This window comes from Ovis aries, chromosome 8 (assembly GCF_016772045.2).
Source record: "Ovis aries strain OAR_USU_Benz2616 breed Rambouillet chromosome 8, ARS-UI_Ramb_v3.0, whole genome shotgun sequence".
Lineage (NCBI taxonomy): Eukaryota > Metazoa > Chordata > Mammalia > Artiodactyla > Bovidae > Ovis > Ovis aries.
In genome coordinates this window covers 11507024-11532736 of record NC_056061.1, presented here as the reverse complement: position 1 = coordinate 11532736, position 25713 = coordinate 11507024, and the positions used below count along the sequence as shown (strand labels likewise).

Sequence of the window (25713 nt, the reverse complement as noted above, 5' to 3'; positions counted from 1 at the left end):
CTGGGCTCTCTATTCTGTTTCGTTGATCTGTGTCTGCTTTTATGCCAATAGCATACTCTTTTGATTACTATAGCTTTGTAATGTAGTTTGTAATCAGGGAACATGATAACCTCCAGTTTTGTTCTTCTTTCTCAAGATTATCTTGGCTGTTCAGGATCTTTTGTAGCCCCACACAAACTTGGGGGTTATTTGTCCTATTTTGGGGGGAAATGCCATTGGAATTTTGATAGGGATTGCACTGAATCTATAGATTGCTTTGAGTAGTATGGACATCTTAACATCTTGTTCTTCCAATCCATGAGCATGTGCTATCTTTCCATTTATTTGTGTCATCTTCAGTTTTGTTCATTAATGTCATGGTTTCCATGTATAGGACTTTTATTTCCTCAGTTAAATTTTTTTTCCTAGATATTTTCTTTTCTTGATGCAGTTGTAAGCATGATCACTTCTTTTCTCTTTCTGGTAGTTTATTATTAGTATATAGAAATGCAACAGATTTTTGTATATTGATTCTGCATCCTTCAACTTTACTGAATTTGTTTATTATTTCTAAGTTTCTTAATGAAATCTTCAAGATTTTTCCACATGAGTATCATGTTATCTGCAAATAGAAACAGTTCTATTTCTTCCTTTCCAACTTGAATGTTGTTAATTTCTTTCTCCTGCCTAATTGCTCTGGCTAGGACTTCCAAAACTATGTTGATTAAAAGTGAGAAGAGAGCACATCCTTTTAGGTCTTTTTATATTCCTTTATATACTGAGGTACTCCTGTGTTGGATGCATAAAGATTTACGAATGTTTTATACTCTTATTATTGACCTCTTCATTGTTATGTAATGCCTATCTGTGTTTCTTATTACAGTTTTTGTTTTAAAGTCTATTTTTTCTGATATATGTAGAGTTACTTCAATTTTCTTTTGGTTTCCATTTTCATGGAATATCTTTTTCTATCCCTTTACTTTCAGTCTGTGTCTGTCTTTACATGAAAAGTTCTTTGTAGATAACATACTGATGGGTCCATTCTACCACTGTAATGTCTTTGAATCAGTGAATTTAGTTAATTTTTATTTAAAGCAATGATAGCTAGGTTAATACTTACTGCTATTTTGTTCAGTTGTTATGGTTGTTTTTGTAGTTCTTTTCTGTTCCTTTCTTCTCTTGCTCTTTTCCTTTGTGATTTAAAGACTTTCTTTAGTGATACACTTATACTCCTTTCTCTATTTTTTGTGTGTATTTACTATAAGATTTTGCTTTGTGGTTATGATAAGAGTTACATATAACAACTTGTGTCTATAATAGTTTAAGTTGATAACAATGTAAGTTTAATACCATTTAAATTTAAAGTTCAACATTTTTACTGCCCTCCCCTAATATTTTACATTTTAATGGCACATTTTACATCTTTTTATCTTATATATTCCTTAAATAATTAATGTAACCATAGTTGTTATTACTACTTTTGTCTTTTAACTTTTTACTAGCTTTATGAGTGATTAACCACCAAATTTACCTTTAAATTTACCTTCTCAGTGAGATTTACTCTTTCTTTGTTTTCTTGTTACTAATTAGTGCCCTTTCTTTTCAACCTAAGGAAGCCCCTTTATCGTTTCTCATAAGGCTGCTTTAGTGGTAATGATCTCCTTTAGTTTTTGCTTGCCTGGAAACCTCTTTATCTCTCCTTCAATTCTGAATGCTAACTTTACTGGGTAGTGCATTCTTGGTTGGAAGTTTTTCCTTTTCGTTTGTGCCACTCTCTTTTGGCCTGCAATGCTTCTGCTGAAAAAATTTATTAATAGTCTTATGGGGGTTCGTTTGTACATAAAAAGTTGCTTTTCTCTTGCTGCTTTTAATATTCTGTTCTTGTCTTTAACTTTGATATTTTAAGTATAATGTGTCTTGATGGTCTCTTTGGAGTCATCTTATTTGGAATTGTCTGGGTTTAACAGATCTGGATGTCTATTTCCTTATCCAGGTTGATAAAGGTTTAAGCCATTATTTCTTCAAACAAGATTTCTGCCCCTTTCTCTCTTATTCTTTTGGGACCCCAATCATGTGAATGTTACTTAGCTTGATGTCCACAAGCCCTTAAGCTATCTTCACCTTTTTCCATTCTTTTCTCTTTCGGCTGCTCTGATTGAAAGAATTGCACTGCCTTTTCTTCAAGTTGACTCAATCCTTTCCTACGCTCTATTTCTTTCTACTGTGAACCCCTCTAGTGCGTTTCTCTCTTAGCTATTGTATTCTTCAGCTCTGTGACTCCTCTTTGCTTCCAGTTCAAGATAGTGACATGGGAATATCCTGAAATTACCTTCTCCCATGGATACACTGAGTCTACAGCTACATATGGAACAGTTTCTTCTTAAAGGAAACCTAAAGCCTGGCTGAGCGATGACTTCATATTGGGAAAACAAGAACAAAACCACACTGAAGTACGTAGAAGAGGCTGGAACACAGTCTCACCATAAAACCCATGCCTACACCCAGGAGAAAACTCAAAAGCCAGAGCTTCTCCCTAAGGAGCAAATAGCTTAAACCCCACAACAGGCACTTCAACTTTTAGAATTTGTACCAAAGAGAAAAGATCCCAAAACATCCAACTATAAAAATTAACAAGGCTTGTGTTCTGAGATCCATAAAATTTCAGCAAAATGAAAGACAACTCTTAAAGGACCCAAGCTCAGACTTACCCACTTCTGAATCCAGCTCAGACGCAGCAAATTTCTCCCATACTTAGAGTACAGAAGGATAATTTGTTTATGATAAGAATTTCCCTGATGGGCAAGCATCTAATTTAACATATTCTAGAAGCCTCCTGGAACACTCTCCAGGGACAGAGTCTGCAAGGTACTATCTTTTCTCTCTCCTTTTGTCATGCTTTAGAGTACCAGTATCTTTGAGAAGGGAAATCTTTTTATGTGTCTGGTGCCTTGATCTCTGCAGCTGCTACCCAGGGGACATTTCCTGGATGCCTGACTCTAAGGGCCAGGGAAGCTTGTGTTTTTGGTCCCATGGGACCATAATAATTGGGGTCCCACAAAGGACTTCATGTCTCTATCTGGCACCCTGATTTTTGTGGCTCTGGTGACCAGTAGAATCTACACTTGTGGTTCTCATGAGACTGTAAACCATGAAGAAAGAATTCTTAAACAAATACCACCCCCAGGGCACATGAGGCAACAGGCCTAGGATCTCAGCCTTTCTGTGAAAGAGACCTATTAGTTCATCATCAGGGTTGCAGTCTGAAGGTCAGGTTTCTAGTTAAGCAGTCCTTAATTAGGAGCTGACAGCCTTCCTTTCCAGGGATCACAGAGGATAGGTGCTATCTTCATATTCTCCCTCTGCCATGCCCAGACCACCAGTGTCTACTAAAAAGGAGCTGGTTTTCACCCCAATTTTTGCAGCTATAACCCAACCCCCTTGATTGCCTAGCTCTTACAGCCAGGTAAACTTGCATTGTTAAATCCCACAGGACTATGATAATCAGAAAGATGGTTCTTGGCAGGATGCCACAACGAGGGCCCTGTGCAGACAGCGACTGAGTCACTACCCATAGTCTTTCTGTGAAAGAGACCCCTTTACTTGTCCTGGAGCTTCAGTTTGGCTTCAGGTTTGGCACACTTCTAGTGTGAAAACATAAACATAAGAACACTAGCTAAAGGAGTGACTCAGTATCAGCTGTTCCCGTTGGCTCAAATATCCACATGGAATTTAACTTAGTTTGTGGGTTAGGCTGAACTACATAGAGCTACATGTCAATTGCCGATCAGTTGCTAAGTCATAAGGGATTTGATTTAGGTCATACCTGAATAGTCTAGTGGTTTTCCCTACTTTCTTCCATTTCAGTCTGAATTTGGCAATAAAGAGTTCATGATCTGAGCCACTGTCAGCTCCTGGTCTTGTTTTTGCTGACTGTACAGAGCTTTTCCATTTTTGGCTGCAAAGAATGTAATCAATCTGATTTTGGTGTTGACCATCTGGTGATGTCCATGTGTAGACTCTTCTCTTGCATTGTTGGAAGAGGGCATTTGCTATGACCAGTGTGTTCTTTTGGAAGAACTCTATTAGCCTTTGCCCTGCTTCATTCTGTACTCTTAGGCAAAATTTGCCTGTTACTCCAGGTGTTTCTTGATTTCCTACTTTTGCATTCCAGTCCCCTATAATGAAAAGGACATCTTTTGAGGGGTGTTAGTTCTAAAAGGTCTTGTAGGTCTTCATAGAACCGTTCAACTTCAGCTTCTTCAGCATTACTGGTTGGGGCATAGGCTTGGATTACCACAATATTGAATGTTTTGCCTTGGAAATGAATGGAGATCATTCTGTCATTTTTGAGATTGCATCCAAGTACTGCATTTCAGACTCTTTTGTTGACCATGATGGCTACTCCATTTCTTATAAGGGATTCCTGCCCACAGGAGTAGATATAATGGTCATCTGAGTTAAATTCACACATTGCAGTCCATTGTAGTTCACTGATTCCTAGAATGGCGACGTTCACTCTTGCCATCTCCTGTTTGATCACTTCCAATTTGCCTTGATTCATGGACCTAACATTCCAGGTTCCTATGCAATATTGCTCTTTATAGCATCGGATCTTGCTTCTATCACCAGTCACATCCACAACTGGGTATTGTTTGTTTTCTTTTTAATATAAATTTATTTATTTTAATTGGAGGCTAATTATTTTACAATATTGTATTGGTTTTGCCATACATCAACATACATCATGTTGATGTATGGTATTGTTTTTGTTTTGGCTCCATCCCTTCATTCTTTCTGGAGTTATTTCTCCACTGATCTCCAGTAGCGTATTGGGCACTTACTGACCTGGGGAGTTCCTATTTCAATATCCTATCATTTTGCCTTTTCATACTGTTCATGGGGTTCTCAAAGCAAGAGTACTGAAGTGGTTTGCCATTTTGGGGCTCCAAAATCACTGCAGATGCTGATTGAAGCCATGAAATTAAAAGACGCTTACTCCTTGGAAGGAAAGTTATGACCAACCTAGATAGCATATTCAAAAGCAGAGACATTACTTTGACGACTAAGGTCCATCTAGTCAAGGCTATGGTTTTTCCAGTGCTCATGTATGGATGTGAGAGTTGGACTGTGAAGAAAGCTGAGCACTGAAGAATTGATGCTTTTGAACTATGGTGTTGGAGAAGACTCTTGAGAGTCCCTTGGACTGCAATGAGCTCCAACCAATCCATCCTAAAGGAGATCAGTCCTGGGTGTTCATTGGAAAGACTGATGCTAAAGCTGAAACTCCAGTACTTTGGCCACCTCATGTGAAGAGTTGACTCATTGGAAAAGACTCTGATGCTGGGAGAGATTGGGGGCAGGAGGAGAAGGGGACAACAGAGGATGAGATGCCTGGATGGCATCACAGACACGATGGACGTGAGTCTGAGTGAACTCCGGGAGTTGGTGATGGACAGGGAGGCCTGGTGTGCTGTGATTCATGGGGTCGCAAAGAGTCAGACACAACTGAGTGACTGAATTGAACTAAACATAAGCATTTCTGGATCCCAGAAAGTCCCTTCTAAGAGGCTCAAAAGGAAAAGATCAGGGGCCTGAAGAAACTACATGAAAATCACAGCAAAATGAGTCACAAATTAGAGTGTGGACACTTGGAAGGGAAGTTGAGTTTTCACTTTTAAAAACCTTTCTGTGGAAAGAAAATGCCAAAGCCCAGTAGGATTTAGTTACTTGTCATTATTTATGTGAAGAGAAAATTAAATAGTATTAGTGAATACAAACTAAATGTATAACTGCAAAAGCCAAACACACATGACATAACCAAGGATAAATGTAGAGAACAATATGGTGGCAATTTGTAAAACAAAAGACAAATAACTAGAGATAGTAATGTCTGGACTAATCTAGGTGTTTCAGGAAATTAACTATTAATTGAACTTTCCAGGTAGCTAAGTGAATTTCTTTCAAAATCCAAAAATATTTCACTTTAATCATTATTTTCTCTAAACCACTTATGCAATTTCTTGACTTTTTAAGTAATATTAATTCACATGATCCAATCTTTTATTTTAATTCACTTTACCTAATTCGAAATTACCTAACTCACTTTACCTAATTCAAAATTTACCTAACACAAAATTCCCCTTTAATCTCATCTAGCCCACCAGGCTCCTTTGTCCATGGGATTTTCCAGGCAAGAATACTGGAGAGAGTCACCATTTCCTTCTCCAAAGAATCTTCCTGGCCCAGGGATTAAACTCACTTCTTCTGCATTGCAGGCAGATTCTTTACCATTGCACCACCTGGGAAGCCCTTTTAATTTCAGCAATATGATATAATTATTTTTAAAAGTTTTATTGACATATATAGTAATATTATGTTCCAGGCATTATTCTTAATGTTTTTCACATATAATAAGTTTAATCCTTATAACAGCACATAGAGAAGATAATCTATCCTTGTTTATCAGATGAATAAACTAAGACACTTGGGTTTAGTTTCATAATTTGCTCAAAGGAGGGAAACTAAAAAGCAACAAATCTGGAACCCAAACTCAGGAAACCTGTTTCCAAGTTTGTGAACATGGCTTCATGGCCTCTATGTTCTGGGTTTCCATTTCTTTTATTTCATTCCAATATTTATTGACAAATAGTTCAGTTCAGTCGCTCAGTCGTGTCTGACTCTTTACGACCCGATGAATCGCAGCATGCCAGGCCTCCCTGTCCATCACCATCTCCCAGAGTTCACTCAGACTCACGTCCATCGAGTTTGTGATGCCATCCAGCCATCTCATCCTCGGTTGTCCCTTCTCCTCCTGCCCCCAATCCCTCCCAGCATCAGAGTCTTTTCCAATGAGTCAACTCTTCGCATGAGGTGGCCAAAGTACTGGAGCTTCAGCTTTAGCATCATTCCTTCCAAAGAAATCCCAGGGTTGATCTCCTTCAGAATGGACTGGTTGGATCTTCTTGCAGTCCAAGGGACTCTCAAGACTCTTCTCCAACACCACAGTTCAAAAGCATCAATTCTTCAGCGCTCAGCCTTCTTCACAGTCCAACTTTCACATCCATACATGACCACAGGAAAAACCATAGCCTTGACTAGACAGACCTTAGTCAGCAAAGTAATGTCTCTGCTTTTGAATATACTATCTAGGTTGGTCATAACTTTTCTTCCAAGGAGTAAGGGTCTTTCAATTTCATGGCTGCAGTCACCATCTGCAGTGATTTTGGAGCCCCAAAAATAAAGTCTGACACTGTTTCCACTGTTTCCCATCTATTTCCCATGAAGTGGTGGGACCAGATGCCATGATCTTCGTTTTCTGAATGTTGAGCTTTAAGCCAACTTTTTCACTCTCCTCTTTCACTTTCATCAAGAGGCTTTTGAGCTCTTCTTCACTTTCTGACATCAGGGTGGTGTTGTCTGCATATCTGAGGTTATTGAGATTTCTCCCGGCAATCTTCATTCCAGCTTGTGCTTATTCCAGCCCAGCGTTTCTCATGATGTACTCTGCATAGAAGTTAAATAAGCAGGGTGACAATATACAGCCTTGACGTACTCCTTTTCCTATTTGGAACCAGTCTGTTGTTCCATGTCCAGTTCTAACTGTTGCTTCCTGACCTGCATTTGGTTTCTCAAGAGGCAGGTCAGGTGGTCTGTATGCCCATCTCTTTCAGACTTTTCCACAGTTTCTTGTGATTCACACAGTCAAAGGCTTTGACATAGTCAATAAAGCAGAAATAGATGTCTTTCTGGAACTCTCTTGCTTTTTCCATGAGCCAGCAGATGTTGTCAATTTGATCTCTGGTTCCTCTGCCTTTTCTAAAACCAGCTTGAACAACAGGGAGTTCACGGTTCAAGTATTGCTGAAGTCTGGCTTGGAGAATTTTGAGCATTACTTTACTAGCATGTGAGATGAGTGCAATTGTGCGGTAGTTTGAGCATTCTTTGGCATTGCCTTTCTTTGGGATTGGAATGAAAACTGACTTTTTCCAGTCCTGTGGCCCCTGCTGAGTTTTCCAAATTTGCTGGCATATTGAGTGCAGCACTTTCACAGCATGATCTTTCAGGATTTGAAATAGCTCAACTGGAATTCCATCACTTCCACTAGCTTTGTTTGTAGTGATGCTTTCTAAGGCCCACTTGACTTTAATTTCCAAGATGTCTGGCTCTAGATTAGTGATCACATCATCATGACTATCTGGGTGGTGAAGATCTTTTTTGTACAGTTCTTCCATGTAGTCTTGCCTCCTCTTCTTAATATCTTCTGCTTCTGTTAGGTCCATACCATTTCTGTCCTTTATTGAGCCCATCTTTGCATGAAATGTTCCCTTGGTATCTCAAATTTTCTTGCAGAGATCTCTAGTCTCGCCCATTCTATTGTTTTCCTCTATTTCTTTGCATTGATCCCTGAACAAGGCTTTCTTATCTCTTCTTGCTATTCTTTGGAACTCTGCATTCAGATGCTTATATCTTTCCTTTTCTCCTTTGCTTTTCACCTCTCTTGTTTTCACAGCTATTTGTAAGGCCTCCTCAGACAGCCATTTTGCTTTTTTGCATTTCTTTTCCATGGGGATGGTCTTGATCCCTGTCTCCTGTACAATGTCACGAACCTCATTCCATAGTTCATCAGGCACTCTATCTATCAGATCTAGGCCCTTAAATCTATTTCTCACTTCCACTGTATAATCATAAGGGATTTGATTTAGGTCATACCTGAATGGTCTAGTGATTTTCCCTACTTTCTTCAATTTGAGTCTAAGCTTCTTTTAAATAGCAGTGATCAATCTGATGTCTGTTTAATTCTATGATCACTTCTTCACTTAACACTAGTAACATTCCATATTTTGATATAGTTCTCATTATTAGAGTTTAAATGACTCAATAATATTCTATTGAGTTGATAGACCATCTTTCAGTAAACCTTTTCTTATTATGGGACACAGATTTCTTCAGTTGTTATGGTATCACTTGTATTTGTTTGAAAGTTTTTTGTGTCAAATTTCATGAATTTTTTGACCTCAAAGAAGATAATATTTGCCTGAAAAAGTTTTGGTTTGTTTGTTGTTGTTTGTTTGTTTGGTTGGTTCTCCAAAATGTCATTAAAGAAACAGAAATTAAAATTATTTAACTTATTCTAGAAGACTCAAAGCAATTATTGCAAATTCCGATTATTTTAACTATGATGTACCAGTGTTACCTTGGGAACTACTGATAGGTGCAGGTTATTTTATATATACAAATTAAACAAAATACACACTGCTGTTCAAGTTTTGTCTGTTTTCTATAGATTCATTTTGTCTCTTCTTTTGATACAAAGCTGACAGGACTGAATTTTGTTTTTAGAGCACGTATACTTCCTATATATGTTGCACATATAATTTTGTAATATTGTGTAAATAATGATTAAGTGAGATCTGAGTGAAGGTAGCGCTCTTTTAGGATTGAAATTTTGGATGTTGTCAAAAACATTTCAGCGACTTATAGTCTTTCAACAAATTTCTCTCCTTTGTTTCACACAACCTAGAGTATTAGACCTCAGATCTACCCAAAGTGAGCTGCTACCAAATTTCAATAGTGGGAGAATAAACAAAATGGCATGGAGATAGGAGAAGATAAGAGAGTGAATTCACTGAGAGCCATATTGATGTATAAAACATGCAAATAAATAAAGATCCATTACCTAAAGGGTTTTCTCTTTAGGAATTTATAATTTAACTTTTGTTTGAGACTCATGGTTTAACTCCATATGCTAATGCATAAGAATACCATACTAACTAAAAATAGCAACTATATTTAAGATGTACTTAAATATTTTTATTATTAGAATCCATTGTTTGCTGAACTATACAAGGTGGAGATATGAGTATATAGATGATGTATGTAACATGAAATCTGCTTTTGAAAATCCAAGTCTTTTTAGGTATAGCATGTGAAGCAATGTAAGAGAGCCTACAGATATCAATTAATAACTCTGATAATATGATATCCAATGAGAAGACAATGTTAGTGACTTAATGTTAGTGATATTATTATTAAGTTACATATTCATATTGAAATGTGACTCTCTGTAAGTTACTTTTGCATGTACAGTAGATCCTCTCTGAAGTTAAAAAAAAAAAGAAAAGAGACAGTATGGAGTTTCTTAAATGTATAGAACATAGAAAATCTCAGAGAAGGAAAGAATGCTCATAATTCTCTGGGAACCCAGCAGATTTTTACAGTCTGGGTCATGATTGATTACATTAGACTGTAGGGAGAGAAATACCATACATTGTTCTGTAGCATTTTTCTTTTAACTATTCCTTTCCCATTTATTTAATGTTCACCTTATATTAATAGTGACAGATATGATATAATCAACAGACTTGTGTTGTAAATCCAAAGAGAAATTTGCAATTAATTTAAAGATTTGACCTCATCTGTAATTCCAGCAGATAAATAAAAAAGAAATAGAGAATTGGGATAAAATTAAAGGAATATTGAAGTCAAATTTTATGCATTATGTCTTTACATTTTTGTGAAATATGAAAATGTATGCAAAAATACACAAAACTTTGCTGTCAGCAAGAATGGATTAGCAAAAGAGAAACAACAAATTATTATAATCATCATCAGCATCAAGATTCATATGTTAAGTTCATATATTTTTATTGCATTGGTTTAGATGTGTTAAAAGCAAATTAAATAGGCATGGTCCCTATCCTACAGAAACTTGGGATTTAAGACAGGCTCCATTACCAAGACAAATGTAAGAGAAAAATAGACAAGTATATACATCTTAGAGAAAGACATACATTAAGTGAATAAAAGAATAAATAAACTGAATCCTTCCTTTTGTTTATAAGTTTGAGAAAAAGGAGAATGATACATCCTCAGATTTGGAGTTTAACCACCAGTTGTCACAGGAATAACTTTGAGGATATACTTTTGCAGTAATGGCAGAAAACGATCTGAAAATACTGGTCTATATAAGTCTATCATTCCTGGTCTATTCTGGTTTATTCCAGTCTATACCAGTCTATTTCAGTCTATTCCGATCTACTCCACTCTAAACTTGTCTAAACCAGCATGATCTATTCCAATCTAAACCGGTCTATTCTGATAAAAAACCAATCTGATCCAGTTTAAACCGACCTGAGCCAGTTGGAACCAGTCTGAAACAGATTGAACCAACCCTTCAAAAACGGTTTGAACTGGCCTGAATCTGTTTGAACTAGGCCAAACCAGTTTGAATTGGTCCGAGCTAGTCCAAACCAGTTTGAACCAGTCTAAATTGGTCTGAGCCAGTTTAAACTGGTCTGAACCTGTTTGAACTGGTCTGAGCTAGTTTGAGCCAGTTTGAATCAGTCTAAACCAATTTGAATCAGTCTGAACTGGTCTGAAATGATCTGAGCCGTTTTGTGGGTGTTCACTGGAAGGACTAATGTTGAAACTGAAACTCCGATACTTTGGCCACCGGATGTGAAGAGCTGACTCATTTGAAAAGACCCTGATGTTGGGAAAGATTGAGGGCAGGAAGAGAAGGGGACGACAGAGGATGAGATGGCTGGATGGCATCACTGACACGATGGACATGAATTTGGGTGAACTCCGGGAGTTGGTGATGGACAGGGAGGCCTGGCGTGCTGCGGTTCATGGGGTCGCAAAGAGTGGGACATGACTGAGTGACTGAACTGAGCCGGTTTGAACTGGTTTTGCCAAGTCTGAACTAGTTTGAACCAGTGTTCATTCAAAATCCATACTATTCTGATCCAACCAAGTTAAATTTTCAGAACAGACTATTTTAATGATTAAATTAAAATTTCGATCATCCTCAAAGTTCTTTCTTTTATTTAAAACGCCTTCAGTAATAAAAAAGACTGAATCTGGAAAACACAATCTTTCATAATTTAATATCCTTAAGTCAATTATTTTAAAAGTAGAAAGAAATAGCATGAATAATATGGCTCATTAATATATTAGCAATGCAAAAAGTAGTTATAGTAGTTGCACAATGTTAAAATTTTTAAAAACACCCTTGGTGTTATTCACTGCTTCTTAGTGAAACACATTTGTATTGTTTATTTTTTAATTTGCTTTTCATTCCCTGCTTTACAATTGAACATATGTTTGCAATTGTATTTAGCAAAATTCATGATCTTAACATTGTACACCAAAGTCAATGTGCCTTCCTGGCACAAAATACCCCGTATTCAAACACTTTCCTAATGTTTGGGGTTTCTGTCTCAACTGACAATACTGAAAAATATGTATTAGCCAAGTAAACCCACTATCTCAAAGCCATGCTGAAAATTACTCCAATCTGTCAAAGCCAATTGAAATTCCCTCCTAGCCCAATTCTTAGCTTCACTTTGTATGTGAAATAGGAAAAGTTGGATTTGATTATAACCACATGCAGAAGAAATCAAGGAATCATATATAATTTATATATTTAATACTATAGATAATTTTCCTTTTAAAGAATTCGTCTTTCTTTTCCCATCATTTATCCCATCTCGCCTCTTCCAAATAAGTCACTCATCAATACATGAGTAGTTTAATTAGAGTTGTATAACACATTTTTAAAATCCTTGCTGCACCACATCATTCTCACCTTGGAGATAGAATAACCCTAATGGAAGAAATCTAAATCTTTTGCAGATCCAGTAATTTGAGGTTTTGCTCAATGTCAGCCTATTTTCTATGATTTATTATGTTTATATACCAACTACAGTGGTCTTCTAACTATGGTACCCAGTGGCTGTTAATACAGTTCTAACAAAAGGGCATGATTCCATCCTTGAAGTTCACTTATATAAAAGTAAATTTCCTTCTTTAAGAAAAGAAATCAATTTTATTTCACACCAGAACTCAGAAGGGCTAAAACAAGGTTATACACAAGATGAGAAACATGACTAAAATATTACTGTGCCCCACTACTGATGGCGAGCACTACAAACTGCTTAAAAGCTAGAGCCCATAAAAATCCCTGGCAAAACTTAAGAGAACAACAAAAAACAAAATAATGGCACTGGGGAAAATAAAGGCAGGTTGCTTGGAATAAACAACATGATTTCCATCTATAAAATCACCCGAGTCCACTGCATTTAACATTTATGAGCATTATCTAAAGGAGAAAACAGACTGTGTTCAAAGAAGTCTAAGAGACAAATATAAGCACATCTCAGTTCACTGTTATTTATTGATGAAATATTCTAGAATTTTCATCAAGGCTTTGATGTAACTATTTCTTCCTCATTTCAGCTAGTGTGATTGAGACTCTGGTAGAATAAATGATGCATTCAGATAAGTCAGCACATTATTGTCAAGGAAGGAAAAGCATTGGGAGCTAATTTTCAGGCACTAGAATAACTTGAGATACTCAGCCATTCGGGGTGAGTAAAGTTTTGAATTCTAGTTTGAGGTACTTAGGCTTTTCATCATTTATACTTGCTTAAGGGTGAAATATAAATTCAAGGGAGAAAAGTACCTGTAACTCTGAGCAGACTCTCTCTTCCACTGCCACAACAATTGTGGGAAGAATTGTTACGGAAGTGCCACATGATCAAGTTAGTTTGTGCTCCCAACCGGGAGGATGGTTCTATGCTCCCACATGGAAGACAGCTGCCCTGGAAAGCTGCCTGTACCCTCAGCAGACCTTAAGAGAGAGCAAATAAATAAACCGTTGTATATTAAGCCACTGGGGTTTCAGTTTTTCTTGTTTCCAAACTATAATGTAACCTATCTTGACTGATATATCAACCACAGTTACAAACCTGTTAATACACTTCCATTAGCTTTCCAGCATTATTTTAGATTATATATATGTGTGTATATATATATGTGTGTGTGTGTGTATAATCATGTTTTCCATGTTATTTTGTAAACTATTCTCTACATATATAATAAATGAACATCTATATAATATATAATGAATATTTTCCAAGTTATTAAATATATTTTCCAAAACAATATTTTCAAGTTACAGAGCACTGAACTAACACCATACCATAATTTATCTAACCTTTCACTAATATTGAACAATTTTGCTAAATAGTGCTTTACTAGCTAACCTATTCTTAGCTCTTTGTGTATATTTCTGACCACCTTCCTGGGATAATGTTTCCAAAATGGTAACACTGAATCAAAGCTTACTCATTTTAAGGCTTTTGATACACATTGCCAAATTACCCTTCAAAGTTTTTGTATGAATTTATAATTTTTCTGAGTATGCAATATATCATTGTCACTCTCCCCCTGATGACTCTGAAAATTACAGTTTCAAAAATTGAAAACTTGGTATATAAAGACTATCTCATTTCTTATTTTAATTTGAAGGCAAAGTTATTTTGAGTAGCTGATGTCAAAGAGAAGACCAGGAATTCAGATCTTTTGAGAATGGAAGCATTTAATGCTATATATTTGACTCTATATCTTTCATCTCATTCTGAAAAAATGCTACGATGTGACCTTTCATCATCATTATTTTATAAGGGTCCTATAGATTCAATTTCATACTTGATCCCAAAATTTCATAGGACAATTTCTAATTCCAATCTTTGAGGCTGTTTTTATTTGCTTTGTTGTTGTTCAGTCCCTAAGTCATGTTCAACTCTGCAATCCCATGAACAGCAGCATGCCAGGCTTTCCTGTCCTTCACTATCTCCCTGAATTTGCTCACATTCATATCCATTGAGTTAGTGATGCTATCTAACCATCTTATCCTCTGCTGCCCCCTTCTCCTACCTTCATTCTTTCTCAACATCAGGGTCTTGTCCAAGGAGCCAGCTCTTTGCATCAGGTGGCCAAAAGATTGGAGCTTCAGCTTCAACATCAGTCCTTCCAATAAGTATTCAGGGTTGCTTTCCTTTAGAGTTGACTGGTTTGATCTCCTTGCAGTCCAAGGAACTCCCAAGAGTCTTCTCCAACACCACAATTTAAAGGCATCAATTATTTGGCTTACATCTGTTTTATAGATTACCATTTTTATTAATTCATGGTCTGAGACTGATTTGCATAATTCCATTTATTAGCATTAAAAATATATATTTTGATTCAAATACACCCTCAATATTTTTAAAGTTTTGTTTTAGTCTCACAGACATGGTAGACATGATCAATCTGGCACAAAGTAGCCATTCTCTCTATTTTTTAAAGAGTTTTTTAGAACTACAAAGTCTGGAAAGCTAAAATCTGTATTTCCAAGGTTAACTGGCAATTTCAAATGTAGATGTGAAATAGATCACACTGAAAATGTAAGATCCTTGATCCAAACCTCAAGATTGGGAAGGTGTGGGTGAAGCAGGGGACTTCTTAGTTTGTCTCTTGCAGCTAGCAAGTAAGGACAAAGATGGTATTGCCTCAGTGCCAGGTCACTAAGCTTACAAGCACTTGCAATGGAGGCACGAGCAGCAGTCTCCAGATGCTGGATCACAGCTCCAGGGTTGTGCTCTTGACCTTGACAGTTCAGGCGGAGTTTGCGTGATTACCCACTTCTCTGATCATGGCAAAGGTAGCAGCAGCCCTGCAGGCCCATTGGGCAGTGTGATTCTGGGAATCATAGCCCAGTTCCCTTCTCTTTCCAGCCATTTTGTGTGAACTGAATTATCTGAGTCAAATGTCTTTTGCTTTAAATAGCTAGACTTGGGAATTCCCTGGCTGTCGAGTGCTTAGGACATTAGGCTTCCATTGCAGGAGGCACGGATTTGATCCATGCTCCAAGAACTAAGATCCTGCATGCTACACCATCAAAAGAAAAAAAAAAGGTAAATAAAATTAAATACTAATTTTTAAAATAAATAATTCTACATATGCTGCTGCTAAGTCGCTTCAGTCGTGTCCAACTCTGTGTAACCCCATAGACAGCAGCCCACCAGGCTCCCTGTCCCTGGGATTCTCCAGGCAAGAACACTGGAGTGGGTTGCCATTTCCTTCTCCAATGCATGAAAGTAAAAAATGAAAGTGAAGTTGCTTAGTCATATCCAACTCAGCGACTCCATGAACTGCAGCCTACCAGGCTCCTCTGTCCATGGGATTTTCCAGGCAAGAGTACTGGAGTGGGGTGCCATTGCCTTCTCTGATATGCAGAGCATGTCAAATGAAATGCCCAGGGGAATGAAGCACAAGCTGGAATCAAGATGTAGTGTTGTTGCTGGTAACATAAACCAGGACCATCAGAGGAGTTCCTGCCATCGATATATCGGTTCGGTTCAGTTCAGGTCAGTTCAGTCATTCAGTCATGTCCGACACTTTGACTCCAAGAACAGCACCATGCCAGGCCTCCCTGTCCATACCAACTCCCGGAGTTCACTCAGACTCACATCCATCGAGTCAGTGATGCCATCCAGCCATCTCATCCTCTGTCGTCCCCTTCTCCTCCTGCCCCCAACCCCTCCCAGCATGAGAGACTTTTCCAATGAGTCAACTCTTCACATGAGGTGGCCAAAGTACTGGAGTTTCAGCTTCAGCATCTTTCCCTCCAAAGAAATCCCAGGGCTGATCTTCGGAATGGACTGGTTGGATCTTCTTGCAGTCCAAGGGACTCTCAAGAGTCTTCTCCAACACCACAGTTCAAAAGTATCAATTCTTCAGTGCTCAGCTTTCTTCACAGTCCAACTCTCACATCCATACATGAACACTGGAAAAACCATAGCCTTGACTAGACAGACCTTTGTTGGCAAAGTAATGTCTCTGCTTTTCAATATGCCATCTAGGTTGGTCATAACTTTTCTTCCAAGGAGTAAGCGTCTTTTAACTTCATGGCTGCAATCACCATCTGCAGTGATTTGGGAGCCGAAAAAAATAAAGTCTGACACTTTCTGTTTCCCTATCTATTTCCCATGAAGTGATGGGACCAAATGCCATGATCTTTGTTTTCTGAATGTTGAGCTTTAAGCCAACTTTTTCACTCTCTTCTTTCACTTTCATCAAGAGGCTTTTTAGTTCCTCTTCACTTTCTGCCATAAGGGTGGCGTCATCTGCATATCTGAGGTTATTGATATTTCGGTAGCAGTTCCAAACACAGCTAATCAAGTAACCCTTAAAAGCCAAGATAATGCTGGTAAACAGAAGAATAACGAGGACCGAACAGGTAGGATTCACTGACATGATATCATCTTTGTAAGGAAAATCAGGAGGCCGCTGTTGTATGTATTCCTGGATGGAGTTTGGATAAACAGGTATGGTGACCACAACCAAGGTGTCCAGGGAAAAATCAAAGATCTGATAGCAGAAGAATGGGATGATCCAGGCTGTGTATTGCTTGTATGCTCTGTACGTAACCATGGCACAGATAAGGATCATGAGAACAGAAATCACGATGGCAATGCACATGTTGGCATCATCCATGAACTCAAAGTCACCCCCGAGGTCAGAACTTGAAAAGCGGTGATAATCTGGATCAGCCAGGGTGCTCAACAGAATCAGCAGTACCGCAGCATTAAGGATCAGGTACCAGACACCGAGCAGGATGGTGCATAGTAGTCTGTATGTGTCCATCCCAGTGTCCCAATTTATCCTTCCCCCTCTGTGTGTTTTCTACATCTGTAATTGTATTTCCTTTTTGTAGATAAATTTATCTGTTCTCTTTTTTTAGTTTCACATATAACTGATATCATATATTTGTCTTCCTTTGTCTGACTAACTTAGCCTATTTGTTTTCAAATAATTAGAGACTATTGTATTGTATTGAGTCGTATTATATTGTATTGACGTCTTCTTCAACAGTTGTGGGGTTTTTTAAATTTTTCTTTGATTTACAATGTATTTTCTTTCATGGATTTTGATATTCTACTAGCTTTGTAAAAGTTTCATTTTGTTAGAATTTCATTGTATTTTGGCATCTTTCACCTACTAAAAAATAACCACTTTATTCATTTTAATGCTTTTCTTTTTCTTTAAACTCTTTCTCATCTGATACCTCTGGAGAAGGAAATGGCAACCCACTCCAGTACTCATGCCTAAAAAATCCCATGGATGGAGGAGCCTGGTAGGCTGCAGTCCATGGGGTTGCTAAGAGCTGGACAGGACTGAGTGACTTCACTTTCACTTTTCACTTTCATGCATTGGAGAAGGAAATGGCAACCCACTCCAGTGTTCTTACCTGATGAATCCCAGGGATGGGGGAGCCTGGTGGGCTGCCATCTATGGGGTCACACAGAGTAGGACACGACTGAAGCTACTTAGCAGCAGCAGCAGCAGCATCTGATACCAATATTTAGATTTGGAGCATCATTTTTATTGCATTATTTGATATAAATTTGTTCATTTTTAATTTTTAACCTCTATACATGACTTTGATTTTATACATATAGCAGTCCATTTACAAAGAAGAATTAGTTGACTATCTGAGGTGAGATGATAATGTGTGAATAAAGTAAAAAGCGGGAACTTCAAATGGGTCCAACTTACAACCAGTTCAACTATTACTCAACCTTGATAATATCAATCTAATCTAAGACAGCTTGGTTTAAGTAAATTGTCAAAGTAATATTATCAACATATAACTTCTGCCTTTTGCCATGACATAAAATCTAACTCTGCCTTAAGACACAAAGTGCTGGTCACACTTAGTAAGGAAAAATAATCATGGCCCATGACAGGTAAACTTCCACATAAACCATGACTTTTTATATCAATGCAATTTCATAAAACTAACTTTATGAAAATATTTAAGCAACAATTAAGGACATATTGTGTTCATTTCACATGCTAGTAAGATTATGCTCGAAATCATTCAAGATAGGTTTCAGCAGTATGTTAACCAAGAACTTCCAGATGTAAAACTTGGATTTAGAAAAGGCAGAGGAATCAGAAATCAAATTGCCAACATTTGCTAGATCATAGAGAAAGCAAGGGAATTCCAGAAAAACATCTACTTCTGCTTCATTGACTAAGCCAAAACCTTTGACTGTGTGGATAACAACAAACTGTGGAAAATTCTTAAAAAGATGGGAATACCAGACACTTTATCTATCTCCTGAGAAACCTGTATGCGGGTCAAGAAGCAACAGTTAGAACTGGACATGGAATAGCAGACCAGTTCCAAATTGTGAAAAGAGTACATCAAGCCTGTATATTGTCACTCTGCTTATCTAACTTATATGCAGAATTCATCATGAGAAATATGCCAGTTGGATGAATCACAGGCTGAAATTAAGATTGCCAGGAGAAATATCAACAACCTCAAATATGCAAATGATACCACTCTCAATAGCATAAAGTGAAGAGGAACTAAAGAGCATCTTGGTGTGGGTGAAAGAGGACAGTGAAAAAGCTGGCTTGAAACTCAACAGTCAGAAAACTAAGATCATGGCATCTGGCCCCATCACTTTATGGCAAATAGAAGGGGGAAAAGTGGAAGCAGTGACAGATGTTATTTTCTTGGACTCCAGAATCACTGCAGATGGTGACTGCAGCCATGAAATCGAAAGACCCTTGCTCCTTGGAAAGAAAGCTATGACAAACCTAGACAGGGTATTAAAAACTAGAGACATCACTTTGCTAACAAAGGTTCATACAGTCAAAGCTATGGTTTTTCAGTAGCCACATATGGATGTGAGAGTTGGACCATAAAGAAGCCTGAAAGCTGAAGAACTAATGCTTTTGAATTGTGATGCTGGAGAAGATTCTTGAGAGTCCCTCAGACTGAAAGAAGACCAAATCAGTCAATTCTAAAGGAAATGATTGGAAAGTCTGATGCTGAAGCTCCAATCCTTTGGCCATTTGATGTGGAGAACTGACTCATTGGACAAGACCTTGATGCTGAGAAAGGTTGAAGGAAAAAAGAGAAGGGGTTGGCAGAGGATTAGATGGTTAGATAGCATCACCAACTCAATGGATATGAGTTTTCACAAACTCCGAGAGTGACAAGGAAGCCTGGCATGCTGCAGTCCATGGGGTAGCATAGTTGGACACAACTTAGCAACAGAACAACAGCAAGGAATTTTAAAAACATTATATCTGAATTTAGAAAACACACACATATAAATGTAGAAGTGGCTCTGATAAGCAGCACTTACAGAATGTTGCCTTAACACAAGGTAAATCAGCTTTGATTAGTCAAGTTTCCATTACAATTATTGTCTTAATTGCCAATGTTGAGATTAATCATGTAAGGCACTCTTGCTACTAGTTAATCTATGGTTGAAAAGGAATGAAAAGAATATAGAAAAGGAACTCAGATCATGTTAGTTTTCTATTGCTGCAAACAAATTACCACAATCTTTGAGACTTAAGACAACATCCACTTACTGTCTCACAGTATCTGTAAGTCAGAAGTCCAGGCACAATGCAGCTGGGGTCTCTGCTGGGGTCTAACACGGATGTAACCAAGATTTTGGCCTAGGCTGTGTTCCCATCTGGGGCTCAGAGTCCTCTTCCAAGCTCATTCAGGTTGTTGGCAGAACTTAGTCTCTTGCAGCTGTAGGACTGGGGTCCCCAGGGACTGATCTCAGATTTTAGAGACAACCCTCAGATCCTAGCCACGTGGCCCTGTCACAATACGGCAGCTTCTTTAAAGCCAGCAGGAAAATGTCCCTCCACACAGCACAACCTAATCAAGGGAGTAATAACCCATCATATTCATAGGTATTCTCCATTCTCCAGGTCATGCAGGTTGTGTGCACCAACAGGAGGAAATTAGGGGGCCACCTTGGATTCTGCCTACCCCACGATGGTTACAGGGAGATTTTTAATACAGTGTCAAAAGCATGGCCTATTGTGTATCAAATGAATGCGTAGAAGACAAGTCTCTGACCTGAAGAACAGGAACTGAGTTCTCAACAAAAATAGCTATGAAACAACTCAGGAACAATAAAGAAAGGAATCAAGCATTTTAAAATAGAATTTAGCTACAATGTGATAGGATAGATTTTTTTTCTTAAAATTGGGAGTTAGCATTTAAATAATTGTTTTATTATTTTTGAAGTGAAATTGTAATGTTATTGATTATAAATATACTGCTCAGTGATACAATAAACAGTCAGAGTGGAATGCTCTGTGACACACTAGATGGATAATACAATTCAGACCATCTCCCATCTTCAGGTTCCTGTCCTCCACAAAGACCTAAACCTGGTTGAAATGACCTGAAAGACCATAGTTTTAAACTATGCTGCAAAGTGCAAAATTAACAGTAATCCACCAACAACTCAACTCAGTAATCAGTAAATATCTTGAGAGAAACAACTCACTATACTCAGTTAAATAATTTTAAATGATTGTTTTAGTTTAATATGTTTCCTTTGTTCCACTTGCTTTTTTTATCTTAAAGTGAATCAAGAGACTGGGATTGACATATATTAATATATACGACTGTATGTAAAATGGGCTTTCCTAGTGGCTCAGTGGAAGAGAATCCACTTGCCAAAACAAGACACATGGGTTTGATCCCTGGGGTCAAGAAGATGACCTGGAGAAGGAAATGGCAACCCACTCCAGTATTCTTGCCTAGGAAATCCCACAGACAGAAGAGCTTGGCAGGCTACAGTCCATGGGGTTGCAATAGAGTCAGACATGACTTAGAGACTAAAAACCAATAATAATATATAAAATAAGTAACTAATAAGAACTTACTGTATATCACTGGGAACTGTATTCAATACTTTGTGGTGACCTAAATAGGAAGGAAATCGAAAAAGACTGCACGTGTATATAGGTATAACTGATTCATTTTGCTATTTAGTGGAAACTAACACAACATATTAAAACACCTATACTCCAATAAAATTTAATTTGCAAAAGTGAAATATCATAGGTTGTTACCCTGATTCCTATATTACCATAAAGTATTTTCAATAAAACCCTGAAGGTTAAAGATCATTTTGTCTCTTAAACAACATCACAATCTCTTTTTGGATGACATAATCTTTTTAATAATTCAAATATTTTCTAGGTAATTATTAATTTCCAATATTTAGACTTTGCTTTCTAATTTCTAGATATGGGAAATTGTGTTCTAAAGCATAATTTGCTTTAATTGCCTTTTCCCATATACTCTATTTGCTAAAACCATAAAGTCAAATAGTTTTAAAGGCTGAAAGAAATTCCCTACATTTGACAATGCATTAGCATATCAAATGACTTCTGCTTTTATTGAAAGAAAATTAAGACATTGAAATACAGAGTAATATAAAACTGAACATATGTACAAAATTTCCACCAGAAAGGATATAAAACAAAATGTTAAATCTGTATGTATAATATGGTATGTTATGCTTCAGTTTCCATAGCAACTTCTTTGACAGATGTTACAGGGATATTGCTGTGAAATATAAAATAGCATAAAACAAAGTTATGCACATTTTCAATCAGTGATTAGCTTACTACACACAGAAAAGCAGAAACTAAACCACATGATATTACTGTTCTAAACAAAGATGGTGACAGGTCTGAGAGGTTTACACTACAGCATTAACAAGCTCTACATTGGAGATAAATCATTCAAACATCCAACTGCATAGCTCTTATAATGGCATTAATAATCAGGACAAGGAATTTTGATGAAAAAGCAATTGTGTCTGTGAGCAGAGTATTGTCTACACTGTAATCCTGTAAGGATTTTTTTTTCTATGAGCACAGCCTCACTGTCACTGTTAAACGGGTAATTAGCTTAATATCTTGTTTTGTTAGGTACAGGTGAACCTATTTCCAGGGCAGGAATAGAGACCCAGAAGTAGAAAACAGATATACGGACGTGGGTGTGGGGGAAGGGAAGGTGGGATGAATTAGGAGATTAGGATTGAAAACATACAGTACCATGTGTAAAATAGATGGCTAGTGGGAACATGCTCTAAAGCACAGGAAGCTCAACTCTGTGATGACCTAGATGGGTGGGATGAGGGGGCGGTGGGAGGGAGGTCCAGGAAGAAGGGGATATTTGCATACACACAGCTGGTTCACTTTGCTGTACAGCAGAAACCAACACAACAGTGTAAAGCGATTAGACTCCAACAAAAAATTAATTGAGTCCCTTTTGCTATAACAAGATAGGAATCCAATTCAAAATGGCTTCAATAGAAAGGAATATTTTCTTAACTAGAGAATCTAAAAAATAGGATTGTCTTTAAGTTTCTCTTTTATTTTCTCTTGGACGTTCATTGCCCAGCATATCTCACTCTATTAAGGTCACAGACGATCTTCACATTGCAAGCCAATAACAAGTTTTTGGCTTTGTATTATGTCACGTACCAGCACCATTTGTCCTAATCATTCATTACAGCTGGAATCCCTTTCTTTGCTTATCTGCCTAGATACTGGTACAGAAAATTAGCTTTTTTTTTGTTTTGTTTTCCAAAACATTCAGATTATTTAACACATTGGACCAAATCTTCTAAACGTTTTCCATGTCACTCAGAACAGAAGAATGAGCCTTCAAGCCCTCTGTATGCATGCAGGTCATTATGACAGAAACAATTTCAGTGTGGATGAAGGCAAAGCAAAGTTCATCGAAGACTTACTGAGATGAAAGGGGAATAAACTAAATAATGCTTTAAAATAGTTATCATAAAGAAAGAAACAATTTAGGATTTTAAAAATATTTTACATAATGTTTTTATATACATATAAGATGATGTATAAACATAGCCTGAATAAGTACCCTACATTAAATTTAACTTTTTCCTTAAATAGATAATATTTTGTACAATACAAAGCCATAAACCTTTTTTAAAAGCATTCAGTTATACAGAATTTTATTATGCATAATCATTGGTTTATGACACATTCTTGCTACTGATCTATTTCATAAATTAGTGCTTTCCCCCTAAATTCTTGAATTTATGAGTATATGCCCTCATTATGATTTTAATGGCTTCAGGATCTATAGTAAATAACACCCGTGTCATTCTTGATATTATTTTCATTTTCTCTCTTTCAATCCTTGTCAGTCTCTCTAGAGGTTTATCAATTATGCTGCTTTTCTTCGGAGTCAGCTTTCTGTGTTATTGACTTTTCTCTGTCATTTTCCTATTTTCAATAAATTTCTTCTCTTTTCTTTATTATTCAGTAATAAAGAGTCAGTATTTCACCATTAAGCATAACATTAGCTGTAAGTTTTTCATAGATAATCTTTATCAAATTGAAACTGTTCAATTCCAAATTTTTAAGTGCATTATCAGGAATGGATGTTGAACTTTTCAAATACTTTTTATGTCTCTCCTGACATGATCATATTTCTTTTCCTCTTTTGTTTGTTAATGTTGTGCATTACTTTAGCACAAACAAATCAAAACCTCAGGCCTGTCTTCAAACTAGTATATTCTTTTTAGAGTCTTCAAAATTGAGTGCTGTAAGTTTACATTAGGATCCCCTTTCTCTGTATCATTTCCTCAGAGCATTTAGAGACATTCTCATAACTATTTTTTTTAATTCCATTAAGTATTTACATGTATTTGATACTTGGCAAAGTGACATTGTAGGTAGGAAGACTATGAAAGGGACCAGTGAAGATAAAGAAGGATGGTTCTATTTTGAGTGTCATTTTTCTTAACCTTGAAAGCACTATTATTTAATTAGAGCAAAAGCAGTACTGATGAGATTCAAATTAAGTTTGTGAAATAGGCAAAATAACTAAAGCAGTATCACTTATGATATGTAAAATCCCATCAACATGGTACAGATTCATGTGTGTTGAACTTTGGTTTCTCTGAAATGGGGGAATGTTTTTGATGCTGAATAAAAGAGTTTTGCAAAAGGAATGATCAGAGGACATAAGCCGCTCCAGGAGTTATTTAGTTTTTCTGATGTGGTCTTAATAGTCAAATAATTATATGTTGAAAATGTTAAACAAATTGTCTTTCAGAATGAAAAATCCCACACAGCAGTTATCTTTGATAGACAAGTAAAAGATAAAATTAATTCAATGATATACTTAAATTCCATATATACACACCCACTCAAAATATCAAATATAATATGATAAACAACTGAAGTGTATATTCTGTGATTTAGGTAGTTTTAAATCTATAACTAGTAGCCAAATAATGTAAATGTTTTCATTAATCTATATTTCTAAGTTTACTTTGGAATTTGTTTGCCTTTGTTGTTACGTATTTGGGGAGCCAATGAAGTCTTAGTAGAATGTTGATACTTTATCTGTTCTCTTCAGTAGCAACTGGCAATTTTTTTCATGAGCAGATTACAGACTGGAATTGCTTCTCTTTAGGTTATTATTGGAGAAGGCAGTGGCAGCCCACTCCAGTACTCTTGCTGGGAAAATCCCATGGATGGAGGAGCCTAGTAGGCTGCAGCCCATGGGGTTGCAAAGAGTCGGACACGACTGAGCGACTTCACTTTCACTTTCACTTTCATGAATTGGAGAAGGCAGTGGCACCCCGCTCCAGTACTCTTGCTGGGAGAATCCCATGGATGGAGGAGCCTGGTGGGCTGCAGCCCATGGGGTTGCAAAGAGTCGGACACGACTGAGCGACTCAGCAGCAGGTTATTATTGTTCTACTCAGATTTTCTTTTTCAACGAGTCCATATTACCTGCAGAAGAAAGACCAAAACGATGAATTCTACATCTAAGGCCCCTCAGAATCTGCTACTAAACAACATTCCCTATCCTAATTTCCAAGTTTTTTCAGTTAATAACTCAACATTCTAGCCAAATTGGAAGACATTGCATCCTTTGAGAACTTTAAATTTTCATAGCTTGGCGACTTTGACTCTGTGTTCTCTCTTCCTGGAAATCATTCACACTCACCATTTTATGCCAAAACTCTTCTCTATCTAGATTGCAGATAACAGTTCAAACAACAC

The 25713-nt window shown here is 37.1% G+C and overlaps 1 protein-coding gene across 1 annotated transcript in view; it reads right to left on the bottom strand.

The window, feature by feature from the left end:
* Positions 1-17451, bottom strand: part of LOC114116232 (lysosomal-associated transmembrane protein 4B-like) — a 56412-nt gene extending 38961 nt beyond the window's left edge. The window contains exon 1 of the mRNA XM_060419365.1: positions 16936-17451. Coding sequence (XP_060275348.1) covers positions 16936-17451 — 516 coding nt within the window. The remainder of the gene's footprint in view (positions 1-16935) is intronic.
* Between the last annotated feature and the right edge of the window lie 8262 nt (positions 17452-25713).